The sequence below is a fragment of the Emydura macquarii genome, unplaced genomic scaffold, assembly GCF_026122565.2.
Source record: "Emydura macquarii macquarii isolate MOO-44397 ecotype Brisbane River unplaced genomic scaffold, CSIRO-AGI_Emac_v2 contig_3517, whole genome shotgun sequence".
Classification (NCBI taxonomy): Eukaryota; Metazoa; Chordata; order Testudines; family Chelidae; genus Emydura; species Emydura macquarii.
In genome coordinates, this window is record NW_027133654.1 from 2,822,820 (window position 1) to 2,843,284 (window position 20,465).

General features: G+C 42.2%; 1 protein-coding gene across 16 annotated transcripts in view; it reads right to left on the reverse strand.

The window, feature by feature from the left end:
* RYR2 (ryanodine receptor 2) overlaps positions 1-20,465 on the reverse strand; it is a 646,139-nt gene that overhangs the window by 126,463 nt on the left and 499,211 nt on the right. For all 16 annotated transcript variants that reach the window (XM_067535799.1, XM_067535792.1, XM_067535786.1 and 13 more), the window contains 5 exons: positions 19,688-19,769; positions 16,446-16,576; positions 13,844-14,164; positions 5,165-5,405; positions 4,643-4,730 (listed from right to left, as the gene is read on the reverse strand). In XM_067535799.1, coding sequence (XP_067391900.1) covers positions 4,643-4,730; positions 5,165-5,405; positions 13,844-14,164; positions 16,446-16,576; positions 19,688-19,769 — 863 coding nt within the window. The remainder of the gene's footprint in view (positions 1-4,642; positions 4,731-5,164; positions 5,406-13,843; positions 14,165-16,445; positions 16,577-19,687; positions 19,770-20,465) is intronic.

The following is a 20,465-nucleotide window of genomic DNA, read 5'->3' on the forward strand; positions in this document are numbered from 1 at the left end:
CAGATTTTTGTACACTTTGAACATAAAGTGGATCTACATACATCTCTTTCATTTAAATTAGGGGATGTCTGCATTTTTAAACTTGGAAGGGTCTGGTGCGTCTTCAAAAATCTATGAAGGAAAAGAGAAGGAAGGGCAAAGAACTACTAGGAGCTAAGGATATCAGGAGATATGACTGAAACGGTAGCCCCTGTGCTTAGAAAGCTCTTCAGAAACTATTGCTGTACAGAAGAATATTATTGTGCAATATAATTCATTTTTATAAATCAAGTGAGCACTTTGATATCTGAAGTGAGTTTTAATTTCAATATTTTTTCACTAACACCTAAGGGAATATAATTTCCAACATGATACTAACATTTACATCTGAGCAAACAATATTCAATATCTTCTCATTGAACTTGTCCTTTTCTCACATATTCAATAAAACTGAAATTACCCGTTTCCTGAATTGACAAATTCTGTTTTTTGGTTTGTTCATTTTTAAATTCACTTTTCATTGTGAACAACAGCTCACTGTGGATATTTGAAATTAAAGCTGTTGGTTAGTTGTGGTTCATCACATAAATCACATGATTTTACTTCTGTCCTTTGGCTGAATTAGTGCAACTTTTATAATTTGGAGGAGTGTTTAAGGAAGCCACTTTGTCTTTTAATCTCCTGTAGAGTTATAAGTTGATAAAGGGGCAGCAGATAAACAGGATTAAGTACTTTTAGAAAACTAAACACTTTCCATTTTTGCCAACATTACGTTTAGCTCCAGACATTACACCTAAAAAAGTTTGACTACTGTAAAATATATAACCTAAGTGCAGAAATTAAATTAAATTTTATCTTGACATTCACACAAAGTAATTGTGTTCCCTGAACTATAATTCTATGTCACGATCACCTTAGCAACTGATATTAAATAAATGCATGTGTATACATGGTCCTAGCTGGGAAGGGTGCCATCAGATCTTTATTTAACTTATTTAATTGCTTCTGTGCCATGCCTCTAGTGAGGGATATTTGGAATACTGTCTCCCTGCTTTGCAAAATAGTATCCAATCCCGTATAATATATATCAGTGGTTCTCATCTTTCCCAGACTACTGTACCCCTTTCAGGATGTGAATTGTCTTGCGTACTCCAAGTTTCACCTCATTTAAAAACTATGTGCTTACAAAATCAGACATACAAAAACAAAAGTGTCACAGCAGACTATTACTGTAAAATTGCTTACTTTCTCATCTTTCACATAATTATAAATAGATTGGAAAATAAATATTGAGTTTACATTTCAACGTAGAGCATATAGAGCACTATAAATAATTTATTGTGTTTACAAAATGTTAGTGTGTACTGACTTTGCTAGTGCTTTTTATGTAGCCTGTTGGAATACTAGGCAAATATCAAGATGAGTTGACGTATCCCCCAGAAGATCTCTTTGTGAGCATTCATGAGAGTGAAACTCAAAGGAAGTGAGCACAAAAATGGAAGCAAGCACAGCCAAATCAAATTCATTTTAAAATTCATGTGAGTATTCACAAAATGGTTTTCTTTATTTTCTAAGCTCTAATGATATGACATATTTGAACTACATAGATAGGAATATCATAAATAGATATAAAAAAAACAATGCTGTTACTAGGTCTGGCTGGAAAAGAGTTCTATTTTGTGAAACCTTTTCAGGTTTCAATATTTGTTTTTGTTCTACAAGAGGGCAATTCCAAGACCCTTTGGAAAAACAGAGCAAGAAAGATAGCCCAGGGATTATGGCATGAACCTGAGACACCCAGGTTCAAATCCCTTCCATTCCTGAATCAGAATATATATCTCTGTGAAAAGTTTCAGCTTTGAGAAACTGGTATTTTCCAACCAAAAAACAAAACAAAACAAAAACTATCTAGTAATTACTCATATCTTGAGTTAAAATATTAGAAAGTGTTCATATTGAAAAAAGTCATGTACTCTTTATTAGGCACTATAAAATATAACAACACTTCTATATCCTTTACCTTAGTTATTTTCATTTGTTTTACATCAAATATTGTAGTTGAAAATAAAAAGATTTTATAAAATATGCTGTTCAGTTTTGCACACCTTAAATGATTTTCCACATAATAAAATAACAAGCTAACCTAGCTAATCTTTGATGCAAACCTCCAAGGGATAAAATCAATTACTTATGGCAATGACTTTGCTATACTCCAGTGCTTACCTGAGGCAAACAAACTTTCTAAACTCAATCAAAAGTCTTTACATTTGAAAACACAGAGATTACAATGAAGCGTAAACTTATCCAGTTTCAATTTCAAATATAAATTAGATTAGATAAATGATTGTTTCCTCACATTTACATGGTAGAATGGCATAAAATGCAAATAGCATCACAATTAGATTAAAAAAAATAATTGCCTGGATATTATCATATTGGTAAATCTCTCTATCTGAGGTTTTTCTACAGTGAGCATCACTAGAGTGCCACTATCTAAAATCCAAATCCAGGAAAGCACTTAAATGTGTGTGTATGTTTAAGCATGGGAGTAATCCCATTTAACTGGCATGCTTAAAGTTATGAACATATTTCAATGTTTTGCTGAATCAGAGTCTAACTGTTGAACAAGTAAGTTGGTGGGCTTCATGGATAATGTTAGGTAAAATACCTCTAAGTATAGAAATACTACAATATTATCACTCAAACTTGCAGGACTGGGGTTACAGTGGGAAAAGCAATTATGTAAATATGACACTTCTTCACTCATCTATTCCCTCTGAGTGTTCAATCTCATCTTCTTGCTTTATTGGCAGTTTTCGAACCTTAATTTTACTGCTTTTTACTCTTGCACACATAGTGCTCTGCATTCCATTTTGGATCATGTATCATCAGTGAAGTTCTTAGCTTAATTCTTAATGCACAATCTTTGTTTTTGGTGTACAAGCCAGAAAATAACGAGGATGAGTTTTGCAGGAATGGCATTAAGAGGAAATCTCAACTTGCAATTTAGCAAATCTCAGCTGGAAGTCACCATGGGTATGTCTACACTGCAGTTAGACACCCACAGCTGGCCAGGGCCGGCTGGCTCAGGCTCAGGCTCATGGGGCTTGGGCTGAAGGGCTGTTTAACTGCAGTATAGACGTTCCTGCTTGGGCTGCAGTACAAGCTCTAGGATCCTCCCACTTTGCAGGGTCCTAGAGCCCAAGCTCCAGCCTGAGCCCAGACATCTACACTGCAGTTAAACAGCCCCACGAGCCCAAGTCCAGCTGAAGGGCAGACATACCCCAAGGGACAAACCTGGAATAGCAGGATGTCTTTTACACATTTTCTTTTCAGACCATAACCCCGATTTAAAACATGATGAGCTATTTGTCTGTCTGCTCTGTGCACAGAACTCCCATTGACTTCAGTGAGACACCTTCTCATGCAGAGCAGGTACTGAAATGGCAAAATAAGTTAAATGTTCTCTTTTAAATTTTATTACAGAAATACAAATCTGCCATGTAGCATTAAGTCGCTAGAAGCAAAGTTACACATTCTTCTCAAAGAACTTTTAGATTTCAAGACTTCCAGTCTTGCTAAAGACTCCTTTATTACAAATATTGTATCATAACCATGCCTAGAGATTGAAGGAGGCAGAATATCCAGGTGGGATGGGTAGATTTTACAATTCCATGGTGAGTTACCATTTAAAGTTCTATTTAAAGTAATTGATTATCCACATATTCAGGCATAAAGGAAGTGGAGGGGAAAATAAATAAATGAAAACATTATGTTGTGGCAAGAACTCAGTAATGGCTGTTAGTATGGGAGCCTTGTGAAAGAATTAGGAGTTAGCATGAGGAAATTCATGTATTATAGAACTACAAGACATCTCTGCATTCCTTCAACTTCGCAGAAACTTCAAGAATGGCAGGAAATTAACGACCATACACACATCCTGGTCGACAGACTCCTCTCCAGCATTATGCATGTTTTTCCATGCAACCATTCAAATATCATTATTACTGGTAGCAAACTAGAGACCCAGATTAGGACTACTTTTAGGCTCTCAAGTGGAATAAACTGGCTAAAGGGGTGCCATCTTTAGCATCTTACAAGAAAAAGAGGATGGCAAACTCATGATGAAGCACTCTTATCTGATTAATGAGAAGACAATAATGCCACTCTCAACAGAGAAAGTATGAACCATCCTCATGGCCAGAAAAAAAATGTGTCAATGGTGATTTATAAACAAGGAGGAAAAACTGTGTCTGAAACTATCTTGGAACATTGCAAAGAGAAACCTTATGTTAAGCAATAAGTATGGGCTTCCATACTCATTCTAAGATTATTACAAATTATCCCATGATGGTCCCCTACAATCAGTTTTGTTTGAATGACCCATCCAGTTGTATGATCCAATATAATTGATTTACTGTTTGATTGATGCATCAATACAGCTATATTGCATTGCACTATATTTCCTTTTTGTGTCATTCAGCTAAAAATCAGAATACTGATAAAATAACAAAACAAATAGGAAATCTATATGAGGTCGGGGGAAGGAAGCAATGCACCCCTTGCATGTCCTTCTTAAGGGATGGACATTGCTTTTAGTTAAATAACTGAGCCATCTGTCAAGAAAACTACATTAAAACAAAAATTGTAAGAATTTACTTACGTGGGATTTTGACCAGTAAATGAATACCTCAGCCACCATGCGGAACAGTTCCTCTGCTTCAGGGTTGGGTTCTTTCAGCCATTTTGCTCTAAAATTAGGTAACAAAAAAAAACAAAACGAAATCTTGGCAATAATCCTTTTTGGCTAGGATAATAGAGTTTTAACATTTTGCTTTGAAATCAGTTTTTAGCATCACATCACCAGGAAGAAAACAGAATGACATGCATGTGTTTAATTTATGTTAGAGTGGCCTTTCGATGCCCTACTTCAACATCTGAGTATAGTTTTCCAATAATACCAGATAAAATGAAGCAGGAAATTATCTTTGGGGATTTTGCTCCAAAACTCTTCCCTAAAATTGCAATAAATCTGCAGTAAGGTGCCTCTAATTTCACTTTAAAATTGATTGTGTGAAGAAATGTAATTTAAATTTAGCACCAAACATAAGCAAGACATAAGACCAAGTATCAAGAAACATAGCTAGTTTTGAATGAATTCACTGAGTTGTTTCTTTCCACGTACCTGTTATAGTCCACAAATCTAATCAACAAAGGGTAGAAGGCATAGAGGTCCCGTGCCAAAGTGGTGAACTCATCTAGGATAAGCAGTTCAGCCTCCGACATGTCACCTCTGCCTTCTGCTCTTAGATGGTCTTCATCCGATACAACGATTGCTGCCTTTTTCTTCAGCTTATCCATCAATGGCAGGAAGTGGGTCTTTAAGAGCTGTGGCTTCACTTTACTTATGATAGGCTGGGAAAACACTATTTAAGGCAATCAATATTATAATATATACGTGACCACAAAGTGTAATCCAAAATCTTTACCTTTTCCCTCCTGTATTTTATTTGAAAGAACTAGGGTGAAATCCTGGTCCCATATTAAGTCAATGGGAGTTTTGCACTGACTTGAGTGGGGCCAGGATTTCATGCCAAGTTCACTTTGTCACTATGAAAACAGATTCAACTTAGCTAATACCATGCTACACACTTAATAACATAAAACTTGTCTTCTATCTACTCCAGCATTTTGTTTCCAGAAGATTAAAAAGTTTCATAAGGTGCCTAAATGTTGTGCAGTGACATACACAGGGGACAAATAGTTCCTGAGCTCTTCTTTTGCACAGTGTTGTTTGGCTTGGTTGAAAGGAGGAAGTACTGGAAATCTCTTTTGGGAGCTAGTAAAACAAGGTTACTTACCAGTAACTGTTGTTCTTCGAGATGTGTTGCTCATATCCATTCCAAAATAGGTGTGTGTGCGCCCTGTGCACAGATTCCCCGAACTTTTTTCCCTAGCAAGCACCAGGGCCAGCCCAGGAGCCCCCTGGAGTGCCGTGCTCATATCGCAGTATAAAGGGCGCTGCTGGCCCCGCGGGTCTCCAGTCCTTTCTTTCTGCCAACTCCGATAGTGGGGATGGAGGGTGGGTTTGGAATGGATATGAGCAATACATCTTGGAGAACAACAGTTACTGGTAAGTAACCTTGTTTTCTATCTTCGAGTGATTGCTCATATGCATTCCAATATAGGTGATTAATTAGCCATACCTTGGAGGTGGGTAGGAGTTATCGGTGACCTGCTCTTGTCAGCACAGCTCTGCCGAAACCCACGTCTTCTCTCGCCTGCTCCACGATGGTGTAGTGTGACATGAAGGTGTGGACTGATGACCAGGTCACTGCTCTGCAGATGTCCTGCAGTGGCACTCACTCCAGGAAGGCCGCGGATGAGGCCTGGGCTCTGGTTGAGTGCGCCTTAACAACACCCAGAAGGGGCACCCCTGCCTGCTCATAGCAGGCTCGTAGCAGGCTCGATGCAGGTGGTAATCCAGTTGGAGATTCGCTGGTGGAGACCGGTGAGCCTTTCATCCGGTCAGCCACTGCTACAAACAGCTGCGATGACTTCCGGAAGGGCCTGGTCCGCTCGATGTAGTAGGCCAAGGCTTGTCTGACATCCAGCGAATGCCACCTCTGCTCCTCCTCCGAACTGTGTGGTTTAGGGAAAAACATGGGGAGGAAGATATCTTGATTACAATGGAACTGAGACACCACCTTAGGCAGGAAAGCTGGGTGGGGCCTCAGCCGGACCTTATCCTTATAGAAAACCGTGTAGGGGGGCTCCGAGGTCAAAGCTCTTATCTTGGAGACCTTCCTAGCCGAAGTAATGGCCACCAGGAAGGCTACCTTCCAAGACAGGAGAAGTAGGGAGCATGTGGCCATGGGCTCGAAGGGGTGTCTCATCAACATCGTAAGGACCAGGTTGAGATCCCAAGGCGGCACCAGGTCCTGGACCTGAGGGAAGGTCCTCTCCACCCCCTTAAGGAACCTAACTGACATGGGGTGGGAAAACAGGGACCGCCCCTCCATCGGCTGGTGGAAGGCCGAGATGGCCGCCAGGTGCACCTTCAGGGAACCAGAGCTAGGCCCTGAAGCTTAAGGTGCAGCAGGTATTCCAAGATCGCCTGTATAGGCGAGAAACTTGGCGGTATACCCCTAGACTCCGCCCAACAGGAAAACCGCCTCCACTTGGCCCTGTACGTAACCTGTGTGGACAATTTCCTGCTACCCAGCAGAACCTGTTGGACCTGCAAGAAGCAGGCTCTCTCTCCCTCCGTCAGCCACATAGTCTCCATGCTGTCAGGTGGAGGGAGTCCAGGTCTGGATGCAGCAGGCACCCCTGGTCCTGGGAGAGCAAGTCGTAGCGCCTGGGTAGCGGAATCGGCGCAGTGATGGAGAGGTCAAGCAGCATGCTGTACCAATGCTGCCTCGGCCACACTGGGGCGATCAGAATAATGTTCGCTCTGTCCCTCTTGATTTTGAGAAGGACTTGGGGCAGGAGCGGGATGGGGGGAAATGCATACATCAGGCCCCCTGTCCAGTCTATAAGGAACGCGTCGGACAGGGATCCCGGCTCGTGACCCCAAAGCGAGCAAAGCCTCGGGCATTTCCTGTTCCAGGCTGACGCGAACAGGTCTAGTTGGGGAACACCCCAATCTCGGAAAATTGAAGTCACTATATCCTGGTGCAGTGACCAGTCATGGCGGGGTGAGAACGACCTGCTGAGGCGGTCCGCCTCGTCGTTCCTGACCCCGGGGAGGTGAGAGGCCGATAAATGATAATCGTGCCTCACTACAAAGTCCCAGAGTTGGATAGACTCCTGGCAAAGAGCCGAGGAGTGTGCTCCTCCCTGCCTGTTCACATAAAACATGGCCGCCGTATTGTTCTTGAGGACATGGATCACCCTGCCCCTCAGGAATCTGAGGAAGGCCTTGCAGGCCAACCGGACTGCTCTGAGCTCACGTATGCTGATGTGCAGAGCTCTCTCCTCGGGTGACCATAGCCCTTGGGTGCCCAGGTCGCGACTGATGTGGGCTCCCCATCCCACATCGGATGCATCTGTAATGAGAGTCACTGATAGGGCCAAGTCTCTTAACGGGACTCCCTTCATCACTTCCCTTGGGTCCCTCCACCAATTGAGGGATGACAGCACCTGTGGGGAAACCATGAACACTCTAGTCAGTGGATGTCTGTTTGGCACATACACTGAGGCCAACCTCTCTGCGGCGTAGGTGGGCCGCCACCACCGCCATGCATTTTGTAAACACCCTGGGTGCTGAGAAAAGACCGAAGGGCAGAGCCCCAAACTGGTAGTGGCTTCCCGCTACCACGAACCTTAGGAACCTCCTATGGGCAGGTAAAATAGAGATATGAAAGTACGCATCTTTTAGATCAAAGGCAGCATACCAGTCCCCTGGATCTACGACAGGAATGATGGAGGCGAGGGAGACCATGCGGAATCTGATGCGTGTGATATACTTGTTCAGACGGCGTAGGTCTAAGATGGGTCTAAGTCCCCCCCCTTGGCCTTGGGAATCAGGAAATACCTGGAATAGAATCCCCTCCCTCTCTCAGTCACTGGGACTTCTTACACCGCCCTGAGCGCTAGGAGGGAGTTAACCTCCTGTATGAGGAGCTGCTCGTGGGCAGGGTCCCCAAGGGAGAATAACCTGGAGGGGGAGTCAGGGGGAAGGGCCGTGAGTGGAAGGGCATAGCCCTTGAGAACCACCTCCAGGACCCAACGGTCAGTAGTAATGGTTTCCCACTCTGCATAGAATGGTCAAAGCCTTTCCGCAAACAGTCGAGTAAGATCCAGGGGAAAAGTAAGAGTGCCACCCTCGTGCACACTATCAAAACCGTTTATTGGGATTACCCCCTTTAGGAGGCCTTTGCTGGGCCCCAGCAGAGGACCCCTGCTGGCCTCCACTGTTTGGCCCCCGGTAGCGATCCCGACCTCTCCTTGGCTGGGCGGGTCGGGGAGCCGGTATCAGTGGGGGGGAGGGGAAGGGACACGGACGTCTCGAGGCCTGGGGGGTATACAGCCCTAGGGACTTCAGGTTAGCCTGAGAGTCTTTTAGGGCATGTAATTTCTCGTCTGTCTTTTCGGAGAATAGCCCAGTCCCGTCGAAAGGGAGGTCCTATATGGCCTGCTGGACCTCTTGTGACAGGCCTGATGCTTGGAGCCAGGAGCAATGACGCATGACGACAGCCGATGCCATGGCCCTGCTAGCTGTGTCTGCCGTGTCACTGGCGGACTGCAGGGCTGCATTCGCCACAGCTTCTCCCTCTTGGGTCACTGTGGCAAATTCAGCCGCTTGGTCAGGTGGTAACGCCGATGCGAAACTCTATAGCGATGACCAGAGGTTGAGATTATATTTTCCCAACAGAGCCTGGTGATTCGCTACTCTGAACTGCAACGCTGCAGTGGAGTAGACCTTTCTGCCAAAGAGGTCTAGTTTCTTCCCATCCTTATCTTTCGGGGTATTCCCTTGGTTCCCCTGGCGGTCTCTCTGATTGGCTGCGTCAACCACTAGAGACCCGGGCATCAGGTGATTATAGAGGAACTCAAAGGGCTCCTTAGGGACGTAATATTTCCTTTCTGCCCCCTTGGATGTAGGAGGTACAGAGGATGGGGTTTGCCAGAGGTTTTTGGCAATTTTCATAACCCTGTCCTGTATCGGGAGGGCTGCTCTTGAAGGGCCCGCCGACCCTGATGGCCCAAAGAGGAGGTCCTCTTCCTCAGACATGATCTTTAGCTCCATGCCCAAGTTCTCAGCAGCCCTTTTTAGAAGGTCCTGATGGGCCCGGAAGTCAAACAGGAGAGCCCTGTGATCCCTGGCCGCTACATCATCCAGAGACGAGGAGGAGGATTGAGGAATGGGCCCTGTAGAGGGTCTCTCCTCAGGGTCTGAGTTTCCCTCTGTATCATGCCCCTGGGTTGGCTTGGCTAACAGGGGTGTTGGCGGGGCCGCCGAGGAGTGTAGCGATGCGGTGCCCTGGGCCACTTGTGCACTCCATGGGCCCCAGTAAGGCCATTGCCACGGCCCTTGGCCCCATCCCAGTACCGGTATGGGGTGTGGCTGGTGTGCTGTAGCATGCTGGCCACCTGAGCTGCCAGAGCGTCACTTGCCACCATGGTACGGTGAACGGCTCTGCGAAGAAGATGTCGACTGGTGCCGACGCCTTCGGTGCTGGCAGGAAGCCGAAGCCGAAGAAGAGGTCGAGGATCTGCCCCTGCGCCGAGATGTCTTGTGACGCCGTTTGCCCCTTCGAGATCGGGACCGGCGTCGGTGATGGCTGCGTGGAGCAGATCTGGACCGCACAGCTGTCGGTGGGACCATAAAGTCTGGGACTGGTGCGGAGAGCGGTATCCGGACCCTTGGTGCCATCAGTACCGGTGGTGATGCCCGGACCGACGACAGTGGACTGCAGTCCCTAGATCGGCTGCGGCTGATGGACAGGGATCTGGAACGGCGCCGCAACAGACTCCGCATCGGAGTTTGCGAGCCCGAACTGCAGTCCCTGCCGGGGTCGGAACTGGATCTCTGACGACCCCGGTGCCAGCCTCGTGACTGCCCACGGTGCCTCGGTGCCGAGGCGCTCAACGACCTAGAGTCGGAGCTCGGAGGGGAGCCGATGCTCTCCACCCTCTGTGACCGTTTGGGAGGAGACTTAGATTGTGGACGTCTCCACCCACCGGGGCCACACAGCATGGGTTTGCCCCGAGACACAGGTCCCTGAGCCCTCGGCCGAGGGGGGGACAGAGGCGTGGGCATGGCCATGGCCATGAGGGCGGGTGCCGCAGTGAACACCTCCGGCGTCGATGGCCCTTGCAGGGGCGCTCCCCCATCCCCAGGAGTCGGGGGAGGCTCCCTGCATGGAGACGCCGGTGCCAGAGTTACCTCCATGGCACGTGGCTGGGGCGTCTCCTTGATCTCTCCCTGCTGTCCGGGTCGCAGGGAGGAGTCCATAGGCACAGCCTTGGGCCGCATTTTCTTCTTAAGCACCTTCAGCCTCGGTGCCGGTGCCGGAGGAGAACTCCGCACCGATGACACGCTCGGTGCCGTCGGGGACCGCGATGGTTCAGACGCTGGCCGGAGCATGGACTCCATCAAGATGGCCTTTAGCCTGGCATTCCTCTCTTTTTGCATCCGGGGCTTAAAGGCCTTACAGATCCGGCACTTGTCTCTCCTATGCTGCTTCCCGAGGCATCGGAGGCAGCGGTTGTGAGGATCACTCTCAGGAAAGGCTTTAGCGCATAGATCACAGCTCTTAAAGCCAGTAGAGCCAGGCATGACTCAGCAGGAACCCCTAAGGGTACTTACTCTAACTACTTAACTGACTATAAACAACTACTTAACACTCTAACACTAGAACTTTCAAAGAACAGTTGAACAAACAAGCTAGGGTAACCAATGCTTCTTGCAGACAGCAAGAGGCAGCAGTTCCAGCAACCATCACAGGTGGAAAGAAGGAACTGGGGGCCCGCGGGGCCAGCAGCGCCCTTTATACCGTGATATGAGCACGGCACTCCAGGGGCTCCTGGGCTGGCCCTGTGGGGCTTACTAGTGAAAAAAGTTCTGGGAATCTGTGCACGGGGCGCGCACATACCTATATTGGAATGCATATGAGCAATCACTCAAAGATAGAATTTTCAGACTCATTTTGCATTTGCACAAGCCTGGACAAGCTTTGAATACACATCTGAACTTTTGGGATCCCATCTGAACTAAATGATCCTCTGAAAAAGTTGAGATGCACCCATAACTCAACCATTTAAAGTATCCTGAGGCATGTTTTCTGCAAATCCATTCATCAAAAGGATAATCCTTAAGGAAGTGTTCGGCCAGTGTTTATTTAGATAACAAACACGTACATTTTTTGAATGGTAAGCAATTTGGGGGCAGAGACCATGTTTGCATATGTTGTTTTACAGTGACCATCAAAATGGGGCTCCAGTCCCAGGTGCTACCAAAAATTTAAGTATCAAAAAATAACAAGAGGAGAAAGACAATAAGCATTGAAAAATAATTTGATATTGAATCAGAGGACAGAAGTGACTTTTCCAGGGAGATGATAAAATTGTACAGGGTGACAAATTGACAGATAAACTGGTTTCAGCCTTTCATCTTTGTGATTTTGAATAAGACCCAATACAGTGTCATCGTTCTTAAAAACAAAAACAAACAAACAAAAAACAACAACCTTGAAACAGAGCTATGAACTGCTGCCACTCATTTTAAATTTTGAGAATATTTTTATGATTCCCATGCATGCCTCAGTTTCCCTGTTCTTTGCATTGCTATGCATGGAGTGCTAGGAGTTAAAAAGCTGCCCTTGCAGCAAAGCAGGGGACATGAAGTGCTCTGTCATGTAACTGGGGTGGTATGAAGGTGTTATTAAAGGACTGGCTGAAACTGTCCCATATCAATGGAGAATCCAGAAAGACAATGGGAACCTCAATGGCCAGGACATTCAAATCCAGCAGCCTACAGACCAGAGGAAGGAGATTTCCCCCACATCTTTGCATGAAGAAGCAGAGCAAAGACTCCAGCTGGAGAACAAAGGGAAAAGGAGTCAAGTGGCTGGGTTAAGAGCTGGCCTTTGGAGAGAGAGACACACACCTGGGACTGAGGTCAAAGGAACACAGAGAGAGAGATCCAAGATACTTTTGATGGTAGCATGGCTCAAGGGAGCCCTGAGGCTAGTGTTGGGCAGGCTGAACTCTATCTTAACCTTTGCCTCTCTGTGCTAACCTAAGGACTTTCAGATTCTGTGTGCCAGGTGACTAAAAAATTGTTGCTTTGTTTTGGAAAGGCTGCATGGTGTCACTGCAAATAATCACTGAGATCACGGCACTCTGAACGGGGAGCATACCACAAGCCTTCTGCAGGACCCTGGCTTTGGCTGGTCTCGCTGCAGGGAACCATGGAGACAGACAGGATTTGTTGGTGCCTGAAGGCTCAGTTCTGGAGTCTTGGAGGCCATGAGCCTGCCTCTGTGGAATGGTGTGAGTCCTTGGGGCCCAGCACACTAAAGGGTCACTCCCAAGGAACTAGTTAGAGGCTGGGGCACAGACCATCCTGTGGCATGGGGACAGGGTATTAATGGTAAAGTCTAATGACAACACTTTCAGAACCACATTTTCTAATAGCACAGGCATGCAATTGCCTTCTATATGTAACTAGGTAGTCACATGTTCAGATAAATGGGTGGCACAAATATAATTCAGTTCAGTAAATGGCATATTACAATACGAGGATGGGCATTACTTTGAAGGAGAGGAATTTATTATGACGTTTAATATAATATACACCAATTATTTTAAGATATAAGAACACCCTGAAACAAAATCTTAAGACCTGTAACATCGATACCAACAATTGGGAGGAATTGGCCCTGGACAGGGCCAGCTGGAGGCAGTTCTGTCATTTAGCTATTAAAATATTCAAAATTAAACAAGCAAGTATCAGGGAGGAAAAGAGAGAAAGGAGAAAGACCATCTCAGCAACTTCATCAACTGCAGGTTTTACCTGCAGCTTCTGTGGTCACATCTGCAGATCAAAGATTTGCTTTATTTCGCACAAATACACACACAAATAAATTTAGTGACAAAGGGTTGCTGATGCAACTCATTCGTCAACATTGACGGGAGACTCCAATAACAATAATAATTTTAAAATAGAATATCTCTTTCAAAGAACTTCTGTCTTATTTAATTAGACTTTATATTATTCAAAGAAGCTGTAAAACATGCGCCTGATTCTCCTCCCACTTAAAGTGGGGGTAAATATAGAGTAAATCCATTGAACTCAATGTGAATTGATGTGAGAGATGAATCAGGCTCTCAGTACTCATTTCTTAAACCTTACCTGCTAATCTCTTCATCCAGGCTCCCTCATCAATGCCCAGGTTGTTATAGATGATTTTCAATATGTTACCCAACAGTGTGTTCATGTGCTCTGAAGTCAAGGCTGTGCAGCACATTTCAGCCTTGTCAGGATTGTTTTCTGGCCCATGTTCCCACCAGTGTGACATGTAGCTACACAGCATAGGCAGTATCACTTCCATTATGTGTGGCATCTGTGTGTAACGAATACCGGATTCAGCCAATTCCACGATTTCTTCCATTAACTTCTCCAGGGAAGGAATTTTTGGACAAACTTCTTCTACGCTGACTGGCAAATTCAGAGCTAGAAAATAATAAAAATAAGCTCTATTGCACAGAGAACATACATATAAAATATTTATATTCATTCTTTCAACTTTTATTTTCTCTTTCACAACATGTTCATCTAGTTCATAAAACTTTAGACATAAATAAAGTGTGCTTTTATGGAACTGAGTAGAGATTTATACATCAGTTTCAACGGAAGTGTCCAACTTCTGTAGCAAGATTAGTACTGTAGCAAGATTAGATTGGAGCCAATTCTTTTGCATCTGCCAATACTTTGGATGTTTTTCAAAATCAGGCTCTGTCTCATTTTAACCCTGAATACATTATACATATTTGTTCTTAGAGCTGTATTACAGCTTGATTAATTGAAGTCTGGAAAGTATTTTGAAATCCTCAACAAAAATAAATTCAAATTATTATTACTATTAATAAAAGGAAATTTCTTTCTACAAGAGATATTATAGGCTATTGTGGATGTACTAAAATTACCAGAACCTATTATCTATTACTGTAGATACTGACATTTGCCAGATAGACTACTGTAGCTCTCTAGAAGAATGGATCAGATGCTCTTCTTTTAAAATTGAGTAGATGAAGTTATGCATAAAATGCCATTAAGTAATTGTGGTTTATTATAGAATAGTGTTTTTCATTTCTGCAATATTTGTGGCATACATTATATTTAGAAGGAGAAATAACATAATAAAATTATATTCTACTACTATGTAATGTAGCCGTCCAATTTTTAATTTCCCATATGGAACAACATGAAGCATAACCTTAATTTCCCAACTATGTTCTAATAAAACAGGATTTTGAAGGGGCTATTCTCATAGAATAGAATAGAAGTGTATCCTCTACATGAACAAATGTTTACATATTTGTACTTGGCTTTGCTGTGGTATATCCTACACTTAAAATACAGGGTGCACCATAATGAACCATTTGTCAGGCTATCATAAGTATTTACTTGTTCATTTAAGGGCAAACAATTTTGCAAGATATTTAGCCCCAATTAAAGATATCTTTGTACGGGAAGATTTTGATAGACCAGTAAAAGGGCCAGGGACTGCTTAATGGCGTAATATTGATCATCATACTTTTTTGCTAACAACAGCCAAAATCAGTACGCCACCTGTGCAGCCTTAGCATTTCTGAGCCAGGAGGGGAGGGGAGCCTTTTTCTTAACCTTATTTGACTCTGGACCCCTCAACCTTGATGAAGTCTCTGGCAGATGTGGTAGGATCTGTGTTTTAGGAGACAAGCAAGAAGCTTATCTATGCATGCCCTCTGGGAGATGTCTGTCAGGGCCTCAAGACACACGGATTCTGCACAAACACATCTGACTAATAAGTGATCTGAAGAAACCTCTTGATTAGCTTTTGAAACTGTTTGTCCAACAAGTTTTCTTTCTTGACATGTTATTGTCTATTAACAAGGATAAATGTGGGGGTGAGGTTTGGACACTTCAGGGATCTGTTCTTGGACACAGTTTTGGGCTCCCCCAACGGCACCTGGAAGACCGGCCAATCTGAAAGCCACCATTGTACTGTTTGAGAGCTCCACCACACTTTGGTAATTATTGAGGGTTGGGGTGCTTTACTAACCTGTTGCAGACGTGTGTAAGTGCTTGAGACTAAGTAAAGTATAGCTTTTACGTAAGAGCATTCTTGTATTATACTGTTTCTACCAGTCTACGGCTGGACAGCCGTGTCTCCATTTGATTTATTTCCTGACACCACCTCACACAGAGTAAGATTACCAAGAGCTTTGGGTTGATAGAATTTCGGGTAACAACTTCATCTCTGAGACTTACCTGTAAGTGTTGAGGCTGAAAATGAAAGATGAGGAAATAAAACTCTTCATTAGGATATGTCTTTTTATTACATGATAGTAGGCAGTATTAAAAACTCTACCTGTGATTGCCATATAAAAATAAATAAATATACAAAAATACCTTTTTATATAAAATACAGACAACTTCTGAAGTTACCAATTTCTTCCATTTTGCAATGTATCAACATGATCAGAATGAAGAGGATTTACTTTGGCAAATTAGTTCCAAAATAGTGAGAACAATCTCTCCATATGCAAGACTGGGCAGCTCAAAAAGTAATGAAAATAATTGAATTTCATAAAATTTAACCTACCATTCTAGAAAACGAATACAAACAGATCAGTAAATGAGAGGGAGGATTGTTGTAATAGAAAATGCATGTAAGTATGCAGTGAATAAGACAACCAAAATTGTGTGTGAAATTTAGTTAAAATCCCTGCATGTGAGGATCTGGAGGTACCTGCTCTGTCTCTTGCAGACTTGGTGTTGTAGATAGAGAAGGTATTATGTTTGTTCAAATGAGTTTCCAAAAACGCCACAGGGAAGGCACCAGCAAAAGCAGCCAAGCATTCTCCTAACGCTGAGCGCTGCCTGTGAATTCACAAATGCTCATTGTTATATATACACACATTTTTTCTGACTGAAAATACTCCAGGCTAGTTCAGTATCATCCTTACTTTTATTATAAACTATAATCTTCTCAAAGAGAGAATCTGCTACATGATTATAGCTGCTAACACAACAACAGAAAAATCCATTTAATAGATATTACAGTACAGCAACCTTCTGCCATTACAAAAATAAAATATTAAATATAAAATGGCAAAGGTGGTCCTACTTATTTGCCGAGAGCTACCAAGGAGCATACAAAGAAAACAGCACTAGTGTAATAAAAACAACAATAGCAGTCCTATTATTTTCCTCTCAATTTTTGATAATGCTAACTAAACAGTCTCTCCTACTAAGAGAAAGCTACTGAATAGACTGATGGATCAAGAGGCCAAATGTTTCCACCATTATATCTAAATGGTGACTTGAGGGCATTTCTCCTTTTTATGAGATACAGTAATAACCATCTCCTGGGCCGGTCTAAAAGCCAAAGTGTCTAACAGAAAGGATATTGTTATTACTGAATTATTAGGGTGCACTCTCAAATTATTATTATACTAAAACTTTTGCTGTTTTCCCACCCCTGCAAATTATAACTATCCAGTCTGATTCCTTCTGATCTAAAAGAAAATGTGTGAATCTATGCTATCTCAGAGATGTCTCCCCATAACATTGGAACCCCAAGGCTCTTCTGTGTGGCTAGTCACAGTCATGTAAAACAAACTACTTCCATCTCAAGAAGGTAAAGAAATCCTGATCCCACAGAATATCTTAAAACCAAAAGATAGTTGACATAGAAGCATGTAGGGAGTATGTTGTTGTGGAAAAATTGATATAATGTAGATTGAACAAAAAGCCTTCATGGTTATCAGTTTTCCTGTGTAGGGGATGCTTAAGGGACATGTTAGATCCCACAGGCAAGTCAATTTTATTGTAGTACATGATTGCCAAAACAACTATCAGGTGTGAAAGCTGCTTGTCTGAGAAAATTTGTACCATTCTGAAAAGCTTGTGGGCATCTTTAGATAAAGATGGCTTAGTATCAAGAGATGAACAAGCTATTTCTAAATTCTTTTGGACTGAAGCATGCATCAGAAAACAAGATTCAAACTGGGGGACTTGGAGGAGATCCCCAGAAGTCACAAAAATTCTTCAGTTTGATTGGTCAAAATCCTGCCTTCCTTTCTAACCCAGAAGAAAGCAGGAACCTGGAGTTTCTGCTGTAACACATTGCCATTGAATTTCCAATCCATAATACCCAGAATAAACATAGGCACTTTAGCTTCTGACTCCATCACATCTAACTTTACTCTCATAGCTATTTCCCTTCCTGATTTTTTCCCTGCCCCACATTAAGTCCACCCATGTGAAAGAATATGTTTCACATATATCTATAGATAGCATGCTATATATTTTCTATATGTGTTGATGTTTGTGGACCATAATAACTGAGAGGCCACTTTCATAATAGCTCTTATAAGAGACAGTATATAACTTCATGTAAGAACAATACATAAAATATATGCCACAGAACATCATATACAATTGCATACAGTTTATTCCTCATAGGAGAGTAGTTATTTTTAAATGTAATTCTATTTGTGATTAGAAGTGGGTGACAAATCAATGTGATGTCAAAAACTGAGATGGCCATGTTTGTTGCAAGCACAGTGTTATAGATGGATAGCAGTTCTGCAGGCAGTAGCCATTTAGAGTACAGTGATTATGCATCTCTCTCTAGAATTACAAATCCTTCCACTCTTATTGGCTAATAATGGCCTTTTGACAGAACACAGGGATTTGCATACTAAGGGCTACTGAGAAATAACATTACAGCAAATAACGTAACAGCAAATCAGAACCCTTTTACCAGAGGGCAGTGATCTGCAGAAGGAACAAATTTACATAGTTCCATGACTGTACAGAATTCCTGCATTTTGATAGCTGAAAACAATGCAACCTACAGTGACCTTGTGCAATCTTAAATTCCAACTCCCAATATGCAATTAATAGAAAGTGGCAGAAAAACAGACACCCTGGCAGGGAAGTGATTTTTACACTCCTTGGTGCTATTCTGGGTCTGCTATGGACTTGCTGTGATGTTGAGCAAGTCACTTTGTCCGTTTCCCCCTCTGTAGACTGTAGATAATTAAAGCTACTGGGATGTTGCAGGGATGTTGTAAGGTTCAATTAGTGTTTTGATGCAAGTGTGACAGAAGTACGAAAGGTTATGAATGAAGTTTATTCTCTGTCTTGCTTTATGGCCTATTTGACTCATTGTGTAGAAACAATGATTGTTTTCAACAATGATTTTTTTTTTTTAGAATGAGTCCATCCAGATTGCCTTGAATTTTATAGCACAGATCCATCTCTATTTGAAATACAAACGCAAAAAGTATGTTTTTGATGTATTATGATACTTTTCATTTGCTTTATTAACTGGATTATGAATTACAAAATTCAGTTATTCTAAATGGGTCTCTGACCCATTAGAATGAAGTTTTGAAAATTCATATATAATATTTTATGTACAAAATGTGAAAACACCAAGTTTCTGTAGACCAAAGGTAAGTTTTTATACTAGTCATGAACAAAGAAATAAGCGATAACCCTAAAGTACAGTACAATTAATCTATGTACAAAGGAAAATTGTAACAATAATTGTAATGAAATTTCCCCTTCTGGAACTCAAATTCTCAAAGTTCCTCTTGCAATGACTATTGCTTATAATATATAAAAAAATCAGACCCTGCAGTCCCAATGCAAGCAAGAAATACCATATTTTAGAATAAGGACCTTTTCCTGTTTTAGTTATAGTTTTAGCTAGTTTCAGGACTATCTTTTTACAGTTATAATGTGAATGTTTAAAATGTATTATAATAAATCCAGTATTCTACTTATTATCACAACTTTTTTCTATTAAGGAGTACTTGACTTTTGGTCATCCCTCCAGAATTTCTCCCCACACTCCTTTTTGTGCTTTATTAAAACTTCCACCTTGGAAAACTACATTCTAACAATGCATGAGAAGTCTATTTATACTAATAAGTGTACATATGAAGATTATAGTTATGTAAATGTTTTTCCTCTTACCGCTCCACATAGATACTCTTGCTGGTTCCCAGAGAGTACAAGCTGGCCAATATTCTGTAACAAGAGACCTGAACATCTTCCACTAAGAAAAAGGGGAAGAGAAAAAGTATGAGAAAAAGCTTTTAATACATTCCATTTTAGTGCTACATAGTGTGCTTAAAATACAGGGACAATCTAATTATATTTGACTTCACAACCTGCACACCAATGAGTTCAAGCTACCAAACTCCATCTACAGAAATCACCATATAAATACAAAGTCAGGTGCTGCCATAGCTTTTTATACAAAATTTCCACTTAATTCAATAGAAAGTATTTACTGATCACAATATCAGATCTAATGTGTCATTACCGCTCTCTATTTTTCTGCTAATAACGGCACACCAGCCTTGTTAGGATAATGCATAGTTATAGAAGCTGAGACTTGATTTATTAAATAATATATGCAATATGCTGTAGTGAATCTTTTCCAATTGCTGACAGCGCCTTGATAGCACAGAATTCTCACAGCAAATTTCTAAAGTGTTAAATGAGTTAAAGGAAAATATAATCAGAGAACTAACCAATTTAAAAGTGCATTATACTTTGTAAAATATACAACAGTAGAAAAATACTCTTGTTGAACAGATGTTTTAATTTTGTAAATTATACTTAATGATATTATTTCATTTTTAGACAAAGCTACAGGTAATAACATCTAAATGATGTATTCATTAGTCAGGCAAAGGAATCAAAACAAAATGATCACCTGATCCCCACAACAACTTCTCTTCACTTC